We start from the raw sequence: 10,933 nt of genomic DNA on the forward strand, positions 1-10,933 counted from the left end.
TAATAAAGTTCCAAAATCTTGAACAGTTGGTTTGTTGTGTTGGAAGTTTCATTCATGTTTTCCTTTGAAAATTTGGACATGTAACGTGGGAGTTGTGCGGGTGTTGGGGCCAAGGACGGGTGGGTTAGGATTTAGGGTAGGTACGAATTTAATTTGGAAGAAGGGTTTGTTGTTGTTGTGTCTATTATTGAGAATACCATTAATGACTTTTGCATTTGGAAATAAGTAATATGTAATTCCATCATGAAATTATGTAACAATTTGGACATACTTTAAGGAAAGCAAATATGAGTTCAGACATAAGTCAATATTATTATTACATGATTCAATCAAGAAATCATGAAATTGTGGAACAATTCACTTATTTAGAGTCCTTATTCAGAGTGGGGGAAGCGTTGCAGCGATCATGGCTGGCCGTTCTGGGGCTGGAAGGCGATGGGGGAAGGAGAGGCGCAGCAGCGGCAGCAGGAGCCTGGCGGTGGAGGCTCGCAACACACGCAAGCTGGGCATATTGGTCTTTTTGCGATCACCTCTATCGAATAGAAGAAAATATTTTATACACGTGAAGATTCAGGATCATATACTAAGCCCAACGAGCAAAATTGCTTAAAAATAACGAAAGTTTGAGGTAAACTACCTTGGACAACGGTGAGTCGAGAGGCATCACCTGTTGGCAAAATCGGAGGTAAAACGAAGGCGAAAACGATGAGCGTGGCCACGATGGACCTCAAGTTGTTGCTTGCCATATTGAAACAAATTAATAGTAGTGTAAAAATTAGAATTGGTATTGCAGTGATGGATGTATGAATGAGGGTGCATATATTATTTATATGTGTTGTTTGTGGAAGAAAGTTGTGTTTTGACTATCCTGCACATGGATTCAGAAGGGTGAAGTCAAGAATGAGATGCAGTTGATTTTTGAATGTTGAATTTCTATGCTTGCATTAAATTTTCCTTGAAAATTTGTTATTATCTTAAAATAAAAAATAAATATTTTTATTTTTTGGAAAAACTATTAGAATCAAATAAAGAGTGGCTGGCTTAATGTCCCACATCGAAAATATACGAAACAAGGTCTCGAGTTTTATAGTAGAACATTGGAGTAGATGGGTACGACCTTACTTGAACAGGATCTGTTCTATAGGCTCGTACCTCTGTATCCTTGAGTTCTAAGGAGACAGGAAACCAAGTCTGGTGGATGAACTATGGCTGCTTGACCAGAGCGTGATTAACAGCTTCTCAACTCAGGTTCTGAGTTGGTGAAGCAGTAGAGGATCGTTCTCAGTTGGCTCTAGCCAGCTGGGATGGTCTTGCAGCTGTCTGACAGACTTCCAACCAAATATTTTATCCTTTTTCATGGATTATTACCATAATCCTTTTGTAATAATATAGTCCAATGTTATTACACAGGCATAAAATGTGGATAAAGCTTCACGTAGACAAATATTCGAACAATTATGTAGTAAAGTACATGAAATCACAAATTAAGGTGCATGAATTATTCATATGTTGTGCTTGTACTGAGCCGTGTTCTGTTTCAGGGCTGAGGAGGAAGGCAGGGTCCGCAGAGGCAGCAAGGGGGTGTAAGAGTCCGGCAGCATTCACAAGGACCACATTTCTCTGCAGCCTTAACACCATATATTTCTGCTAATAATGACAAAAAAAGAGCAGAAAAATTTAAGCAAATCTATAATATGTTTATATATATACTAATTACAGTAGTTAATGGGATTAATTAATTTACCTTGGAGGGTAAAACGATCTGCGTCGCATGGCATTAATGCAGGGGAAAACACAAACATGAGGACGAGAAAAGTTGCCATGATGGTGTTTGCTGCCATAATTGGTTCCTTAAAAACCTGATTAGTGTTAGTTATCAGATTATGACATTTTCAGGGGATTTTAGTTAGTGTATATATAGGATAATGGTAAGTGGCTTTTCTGGCTATCTGACCAACACAATTTTCTATTTTTGATGTTGTTTTATGAGGAGGTCAGAAGTCAGACAAGTTTGAAGGTTCTACATGTTTGACTTATGTGTTAATTTCTAATATTTAACCATCTGTAGTTGGATATGATCTTTGGTTTCATACTTGGAAACTCTTGTATTATGATGTTAGATTTCTTCCTCTTTAATTAAAAAATTAAATAGTCTACTGGTTATTAATCCACAATTCTATCTTCAACGGAAAATTTATTTATTTATTTTTGGTACGACTCCAAATAATGTACGACACTCTACTAGCCGTATTCAAGCAAGTAAATATTTGAAATATGCATCAACAAAACTGCTCGTTATTCAAAAAAAGATGGCCAAGTGATATACTAAGACTGTCCGCAGATTGGATTTTCTAATTTAAATCTTATTGCATATTCTATTGCATTTAATGTACACACGTTATAGGTACAAACGGCACACCAGACGCTCCTGAGGTGTGGCGTTAGCATCGATCGGGACCTGCCATGTGCACTTGTGCACTCTTTATTTTTCTCTTGATTCTTTGAATAGGATACTTGCTGTGATTGCTTCAGATTGTACTTTTGGAATTTCGCCATATTGCTTCTCTTCGTGGTTTATGAATAATATACGGTTTTCTGCATCATTTATATTTCAGGAAGAATTTTGTACACATGACGTTAAACATGGAATATATGTTTGGTTTAGAACAAAGGATCCGAACTGTAAACTCAAACGACCAAACATCCCAGGCATGACGAACCAAAGCTTTATTGATCTATTGTCGAATGCTGAAATTAATACATGAGATAACAAATCAAAGCTCCAGTTTGATTTCATTACATATATCTTGAGCTTATTAGTAAACAACAATCTGCCCAAACTGGAACTAGTTCTGTTGCATTTCATGGAGGAACGGGGCAGGCGCAAAGGCAGCAGGGGGGTGTGTCTGGCCGGCAACAATAGCAAGGACCGCATTTCTCTAACTTAGCACCGAATTCTGCAACAGATTAGGAGAAAGAATATTAAAATACTGCAACATGAGAACTATATATAGGCAAAAAATACTTTTTTGATGAGGTAGCTGAGTACCTTGGTAAGTCAATCGAGCTGCGTTGGATGGCGTTACTGCTGGGGAAAGTACAAGCATGATGATCATGAATGTCACCATGAGACTCTTCATATTGTTTTCTGCCATTGTTTAGCAGATGACAACCTTGTTGGGAGGAAGATGTTTGATCAAAACATATATATAGGTGGCTTAAAGTCATCTTGTGAGAAAAATTTTTAAGTGCTTCTTGTTTCATAAGGATTAGGACAAAGAAGATTGAATTTGTGCTAGTTTGACTGAGGGATTAATTTTCTATTTCTTGAAGATATGCTGTTGAATATGATCATTTCAAAGCTCATTATTTATTGATCTTGATAAGGGCGTTAGCTCATCAGGAATTTCTTCGTATTTTATGAATGACGCTAGATGTGTTACTACAATTTCATATCAGATGGGGGATGGGAAACTTGTGCTGCTACGGCATAGCTATAAGGCGTACGGTCTCGTTGTCTAGTGAGATACCTTTTCAGGATAAAATTGCAAGACTTCAAACAAAGCTGACAAATCCTCCGACTAATGTGGGGTTATTTCCATTATAGTGACAACCTCTTTTATTTGTCTATTCTCAACTGAAATTGTGAAGATAAGAGACTAACACATAAGATATAGTAGTAAACTTGTTGACCAAATCAAGGAGGAACAGACCCTTTTCTTATTTTTCTTTTTCTTTCCAAATGATTTTGTTAGATGCTGTCCAAGTTCTATCAGCTGTATGGTTGTAATTATATAATGTGATTGTCAATACCAGAACCGCTGACCTGATTTTAAATGACTGATGTTGTTCTTACATATTTGTTTTCACATGTCATCAATCTTGGCTAAAATTAAGAAACCAAAAATATAAGAGAACTGCTATAGTTTCTGGTTCATCATTGAAGATTATTTTCTGATCTTTCCTGTCCTAATGTTGACATTAACTCCTGAACCTTTTCTAGGATTTTCTCTGTTATTGTCTTGAGTTCACATCTCTGAAATCTGTGTTTGCTCGGTATAAATATATAGAAGCTGAAACTTAAAATAATTCAGGAGGAGGGGACTGATCAAGTATATTGTTTTCATACAAAACCTGAAGGACCAAGAATACAATTATCTCGAAAGAGTATCATGCAGCTTGCCGACCTTGACCGTTCTATTCCGAAAAAGAACTAATATAAACTTGAAGTACATTATTTCCAATGTCCCGCTGTTGTTGTAGTACTTGTTCAGCTGAATCTGTAGCTGAGTTGCAGTAACCCACCTCAATGACTAGAAGAGTTGATATATCTCCAATCTCAGAAGGGATATTCTCCAATGCCCAACAATGCCTTATAATAAGGTGCTCAAGCCTCTGGAAGTGGCTGCTTTCTGCTCTCCAGTGCTTGAGATCTAACCATTCCATCTGCAAGAATTTCAGCCAGAGGAACTCACCTTCCACAGGTTCCTACTCTGTGCCTCTCACACTCCAACTTAGTAGTTTGAGCACTTCAAGATTCGGCATGTCGTTCCAAGAAAGTCCGGTACCACTCAGAGTTAGCTTGTTAAGATTGTGTGGAACGCCAAAGGTCACAGGTTGAGTATCCCCTTGAAATTTGAGATGCACCAAGATTGTTGAGCTCATATTGGCAGGATTCACTCGTATAAACAACTTTCAGACTTTAGGTTTGGAATCATTGCGACAGCCTCTCTTGTAAACCTGAAGTTTCTGACTCTGGACAGTGTTTGCAGGTTCTCTAGGACAGCATCAAATCCAGCAAGGGAAGGAAGGGGCGACAAGGTTACTTTGAGAAAGATGAGATGCCTTAGTTGTGGCATCTTCCAAATAGGTAAGTTGCAGCTAACATGGGATCCGTCGTTCTGAATGTGACCGATGAACCAACTATTAAAGTCTCAAGATTCTGAAGTCTAGGCATAGATGGAGGAAGCGTGCAGTGGCCAATGAAACCACTGTTGAAAGCATGGTATCTTAGGTGAAATAACTTTAGTATCTCAACTGGGAACGCCACGAAGAATACTTTGAGTACATCCAATACTCTCAGCAGGCTGCAACCTGTCACCCTGTCATTGTAAGAAAAACACAAAATAGAATGGACAGTCGACTTAGTTGTATTTGCATTCTGAAAATGATCCCGTTCTACATGTTCTGAAAAGGCAAGGCGGCGCTTGTTCTCTATGCTTTCTTGGATGCTGCCAATGTGGTGAAGGAAGTTTTCTATCGAACTTTACGTATGCATAGGTCTCTCAAGAGATCATGGATGCTGCAGAATCTGAATTTTCCATTGGACCTCTTTTTAGCGACCAGAACCCGGCTTCTCTTCACAAGATCCTCCAAACACTCTTCTGCCACTTGTTCTAAACTTTTAGATCCCACTGGCTTCAGAAATCCCTCAGCAATCCACATACTTATGAGTTTAAAAACAGGGATTTGATAATCTTCTGGGAAACCAGCTCCCATATAGAGAAAACATGCTTTTAGATGATGAGGCAAATGGTTATAACTCAAAGATATTCACTGTCACAGCTGAAGTTACATCTCTTGCCATATTCTCCCAATGATATCATGTCCTATGTGCCATGGAAAGAAGCCCAGCAAACACTAGAATTGAAAGGGGAAGTCCTCGACAGCTTCTTGCGATGAACACTCCAACTTCCTCCAATTCAGAAGAGCAGCATTCTTCGGCAAACACCTCCTGTCGAAGAAGGTTCCAGCTCGCATCCTTATTAAGGAACTGCATCTGATGAAAAAGGGCAGAAGGGTTGGCATAAACAGCCACGTCAACTAGCCTAGTTGTCAAGATGATCCGACTTCCATTATGGTCATCTGGAAATAGCAACTTTACATCATCCCAAGCTTGTGTCTTCCACACATCATCCAATACAATGAGATACTTTCTTCCCTTCAAGCTCTTATACAAATGCTCCACTAGTACTCCCTCTGTTTCTCGACTTAATTCATTGATAACTGTAGTCAAAGAACTGGCCTAGAAGAATTTCTTTTATATCATATTCTTGTGTTATCGTTGTCCAAGCACGATCGTGAAAGTGATGCACGATAAGCTGATCATAAAAATATTATTTGCTAAAGTAGTCTTACCAAATTCCCCCCATCCCTACAATTGGAATCACCTGGAGATTAGACGATCCTCCACATAGCTGATAAATTGCCACCATGTCCTCATAAAATCCCGCCATGGCTGTTTCCCAACCAGGCCCTCGTCTTGGTCAACCAATATAGGCTGGATAATTGCTGAACAGCAGATCCTCAGTCTTCTGATGATCTCTTTTCTTGATCTTCATCACCCCTTCCACAATGGAATCAACTTCTTCCACCAACTCCCCCAAGTCTTTGGAGACCTTTACAAAAACATCAACATCATCATCAGCCTCTTTTTGCGTTGAGGCCGTAAGGACATGACCTTTTGGACAGCGAAAAGCAGTCGCCAAGAAACATGCTTAACTCTAGGCGGCTGATCATTACATTCTTTTTCAGGGCAAATGAGGTTCAAGACATGGAACTCTACGATGTCTGTGCTCGATAAGCCGCTTCTCTTATCTTTCCCTCCAGATGACCAACCAATTCTTCATATTCTGTTGGATCACCCTAAAGAAAAGCTAGCAAGAAACAGAAGCTCTCATGGACTAATTCAAGTTGTGTTTTGTCAGGAAAAAGGATGCAGCAGTGATCTGTTTTGAGTTATCTGTTCCAGTGTTCAACTGAAACAAGAGCCGCATAAGCCATATCTGATCTTTTCGACTCACAGACACACTGTTGCATTATATACATAAAGGGTTTTTCAATACCTAAAAACCAGTGATGCTGACTTAAAAATGCTTACTAGATAAGGTATACAGGCAACGTAATTATATGACTTAGTATAACCTCCTGCACTATTGGGAAAATTGACTAATGAAGTCTAATAATTAAGACAACAGGTTGGCTTTTCGCATTCCACAAGAAAATACTGCGTTGATTCGATATTTTTCGAGCAAAACATAATTCAACACGGTGGCTACTAAAAATTCTATATATTGATTTTCTAAGAAACAAGCAATTCTGCTGTTTCTATCTTCTTTCTACATTGCATAGACAGTTTGAGTGGTCTGAACTGTAACTGATTCATGTTACACTGTCTTTTACATACTAGTAAAACGTACGCTCGTGGCACGTGTTGAAATGTAAAGAGGCAATGGAGAACATACATACAATATTCATCTGTCCATAACCAGAAATGTCTTAAACATTTATTGTACCGTACATTGTATACTATTCATTCATCAAACACTGCTAAATACACAAAAGCTCCATCAGTTATTTGATCCACTTTGCTTTGAAAACGAAACGAGCGCTTCATTTCAGGGCAGATACGGGCAGGCACAGATGCAGCAAGGGGGGTTATTAGGTTTGCAACAAGCACACGGACCGCACATCCCCCCCTTAAAATCAGATTCTGCAACAAACCAGAAAATAAGAACAGTATAATGAAGCATTAGCACATAGGCGAAAACGTGTAGCTTTAGTGGGATTAGTATATACCTAGGAAAGTGAATCGAGCAGCATAGGATGGCATGGATGCAAGAGACAAGACGAACATGATGATCATGAATGTGACCATGAGACTATTCACAGTGTTTGTTGCCATTCTAACAGAGTAGTAAGTAGTATCAGACAACCTGTATTAGTTGTTGGAGATACTCTGAAGAACCCCTGCATATATATAGGTGGTTTTAAGTCTTTTTGTAAGAAAAAAATTAAGTCCTTCCGCTTTCGTAAAGATTAGGACAAAGAAGTCTGAATTCTGCAGGTTTGACTGAGGGATTAATTTTCTATTTCTTGAAGATATGTTGTTGAGTATGATCATCTTAAATTTCATTGTTTATTGATTATGAAAACGGTGTTTGCTTGTCTCGCTCGTATTGGTATTTGATGCAAGATTTGCTACTACCATCACATATCGAATAGAAATGAGGTACTTGTGCAGCTTATAAGTCCGATGTAAGGAGTGGATCGATCTCCGGCACAATTACAACACGTTACACAGTTACAGAAATTAACAATAACTTAATATTACAGGCTTTCCTATAACGAATTACAAGTAATCTAAGGAATAGCACAACAGAAACCAGAAATAAACCAGAAACAATAAGATAACAATAAACGGGGTCAAAGACAACTGTAAGGCTCAGGAGCCGTAAAACCCAAGGCCTACACAAGGCCAAAGGTTGAGCACCTCACTGGTTGCTCAAATCACACAAGCCACTCAGGCAAACCGAACCACAAAGGTTCTATTTCAACCACAAAGGAGAATGCCACAAAGGCTTTAAGATAACCACGGAGGCTTATGCCACAAAGGCAATATCAGAGTATCAGAGAGACAGGAGAAGAGAGAGTTCGGTTTTCGGCTTATCCCCACGAACCAAAACAGACCAGCCATATAAACGGGCTGTCCATTAATGGCCGGGAAACGGCCATTATTGGATTGGGAAGGGTACACAGGACTCCAGGGGTTATGGGAAGAACCCGAAGAGACGAGAGAGACCAGGGTTCGGGAGGGAGAAGAGAAGGGCAGAAATGAGTTAGGGTTTGACCGAGATTAGGTATAAATATGTAGGGTCAATGGGTCGAACCTTTTGTGGGTCGGGTCAAGAGAGTAAGTGGCCCACAGGGCCATGTGTGATTTGGCCGTCCGAAGTGAGGGCCCATCACCTTTGGTTTGGGCCAAATTTTCCCAACAATTTCCACCTTGGTCCAAACCAAGGTGGTGGGTTTCAGGCTTTCATCATCGCCTAAAGGATGGTCCCTGCAAGAAAGAAACTGGTTACAGAATAACAGTTCAGATATTAAGTATATCAAGACAGCTTTTAAACTTTTCCAAAGATAAGCTTTTAGTGCCCATATCAGCAGGATTATCAGCAGACTTTATTTTTTCAAGATTTATCAAACCTTTATTTATCACATCTCGAATGAAGTGGTACCTTACGTCTATATGCTTAGTCCTATAATGAAAAACTGGATTTTTGCAAAGTTGGATGCTTGACTGACTATCAGAGAAAACAGTGAGTTTTTCTTTTAGAAAACCAATTTCTGAAAGTAATCCTTTTAACCAAATGGCTTCCTTTATTGCCTCAGTAGTGGCAATATATTCAGCCTCAGTGGTTGAAAGGGCCACAATGTTTTGTAGCTGAGACTTCCAGCTTATACATGCATCACATAAAGTAAAAATGTATGAAGTAGTAGATTTTCTGCTATCTCTATCATTTGCATAGTTAGAATCTACATACCCAACAAGTTTAGCTCCATTAGGACTTTTTGAAAAGTTTATACCAAGTTTCTTAGTACCATTAAGATATCTTAAAAGATGTTTCAAGGCTTCCCAATGGGGAGAGCCAGGGTTTGACATATACCTACTCAAGCAGCTAACAGAATAAGCAATATCAGGTCGGGTACTAACCATTAAATACATGACAGAACCAATAGCATTAGAATAGGGCACTTTATTCATCTTTTCTTTTTCAGAATCAGTTTTTGGACACTGATCCTTACTTAACTGGAAGTGAGCAGCAAGAGGCACAGAAGAAGGTTTAGAAGTTGACATAGAAAACTTTTCAAGAATACTTTGAATATAAGGTGTTTGATTTAAGAAAATAGATGAATTGGACCTATTTCTTTCAATGTTCATTCCAAGTATCTTTTTAGCATCTCCTAAATCCTTCATTTCAAAAGTTTTACACAAATTTTTCTGTAACTCTTTAATCATGCTTAGACAAGAGCTGGCAATTAACATGTCATCTACATATAGGACAAGAAAAATAGGCACATTATTGACATACTTAAAGTACAGGCAAGGATCATATGCACTGTTTTTAAATTCTAAGGAATGCATAAATTGATCAAACTTTTTGTTCCATTGCCTAGGAGACTGCTTAAGTCCATATAGAGATTTTTTAAGCAAACATACAAGATCAGGATTTTTCTTGTCAACAAAGCCATAAGGTTGAGACATATAAATCTTTTCATCAAGGTTTCCATGCAAAAAGGCAGTTTTTACATCCATTTGTTTAAGTTCCCAATTAAATTGAGCAACCAAAGCAAGCAGAATTCTTACAGTAGTAAACTTAACTACGGGTGAGAAGATTTCAGTATAATCTATTCCTTCTTTTTGTGTAAAACCTTTAGCTACTAATCGAGCTTTAAACCTTTTCTTGTTATCTTCTTCTTTTACTTTGAAAACCCATTTGCAGTCAATCACAGAGACATTTTCAGGTTTAGGAACTAAGACCCATGTTTTATTTTCTTTTAAAGCTTTAATTTCATCATGCATAGCAGACAACCATTCTTTTGAATGTGGGTTTTCTAAAGCTTCCTCATAAGAATTTGGTTCAATATTCTCAGCATTTAGAGCTAAGTGGTAGTCTCTTAGTCTAGTAGGAATTCTACGTTGCCTAGGTACCCTATCTCTTACTAGTTGGTAAGAGTTTTCAGAGTTGACTTCATTTTCTATTTCATTATGATCTTCTTGATTTTCTTCTCTATCTCCTAAATCTTCCCCTTGTTGGTTATCTAGGGTGTTAGGTTCCACCTTATTAAAGGTATTTTCAATGTTATAATTCTCAGTGGTTTTAGAAGCAGTGTTCAAGCAAGGCATTTCAGACTCATTGAAGATTACATCTCTACTTACAACTACTTTAAAACCTGGTTGGTTTCTTAACCACAATCTGTAACCTTTAACACCTATTGGATAACCAATAAATACACATTTTTGGGACCTAGGATCTAATTTATCACCATTCACAAGACAAAAAGCAGAACATCCAAAAATGCGAAGAGAAGATAAATCAACATCAGTGTTAGACCATAATTTTTCAGGGATGTTTCCAAACAAAGGCACAGA

At 38.3% G+C, this 10,933-nt stretch overlaps 1 protein-coding gene and 3 long non-coding RNA genes across 5 annotated transcripts; all 4 read right to left on the reverse strand.

Moving 5' to 3' along the window:
* On the reverse strand, positions 227-1,898 carry LOC110011691. 2 transcript variants are annotated; one of them, XR_002286722.1, is made up of 3 exons: positions 1,745-1,898; positions 638-1,644; positions 227-532 (listed from the first exon to the last, which is right to left on the reverse strand). It is a non-coding gene; the product is annotated as an uncharacterized LOC110011691 (long non-coding RNA). The 2 variants fall into 2 exon arrangements; XR_002286723.1 differs by having other exon boundaries at positions 638-1,647; positions 1,745-1,893.
* Positions 2,713-3,210, reverse strand: LOC110011749. Its single transcript, XR_002286831.1, has 2 exons — positions 3,050-3,210; positions 2,713-2,957 (listed from the first exon to the last, which is right to left on the reverse strand). It is a non-coding gene; the product is annotated as an uncharacterized LOC110011749 (long non-coding RNA).
* Positions 5,603-6,236, reverse strand: LOC105157836 (putative late blight resistance protein homolog R1A-3). Its single transcript, XM_011074333.1, has 2 exons — positions 6,171-6,236; positions 5,603-6,025 (listed from the first exon to the last, which is right to left on the reverse strand). Exons 1-2 carry the CDS (start codon positions 6,234-6,236, stop codon positions 5,603-5,605), a joined length of 489 nt encoding a protein of 162 aa, XP_011072635.1.
* Positions 7,242-7,965, reverse strand: LOC110011751. The gene is made up of 2 exons (XR_002286832.1): positions 7,579-7,965; positions 7,242-7,492 (listed from the first exon to the last, which is right to left on the reverse strand). It is a non-coding gene; the product is annotated as an uncharacterized LOC110011751 (long non-coding RNA).

Source organism: Sesamum indicum, linkage group LG3 (genome assembly GCF_000512975.1).
Source record: "Sesamum indicum cultivar Zhongzhi No. 13 linkage group LG3, S_indicum_v1.0, whole genome shotgun sequence".
Classification (NCBI taxonomy): Eukaryota; Viridiplantae; Streptophyta; class Magnoliopsida; order Lamiales; family Pedaliaceae; genus Sesamum; species Sesamum indicum.

What these genes read in the sequence shown, in the direction of transcription:
- LOC105157836 (XM_011074333.1), bottom strand. Translation starts at nt 6,236, where the DNA reads ATGGCGGGATTTTATGAGGACATGGTGGCAATTTATCAGCTATGTGGA. An exon ending in GAGGATCGTCTAATCTCCAG is followed by an intron (nt 6,026 to 6,170) that starts GTGATTCCAATT and finishes AAATTCTTCTAG; the next exon opens with GCCAGTTCTTTGACTACAGT.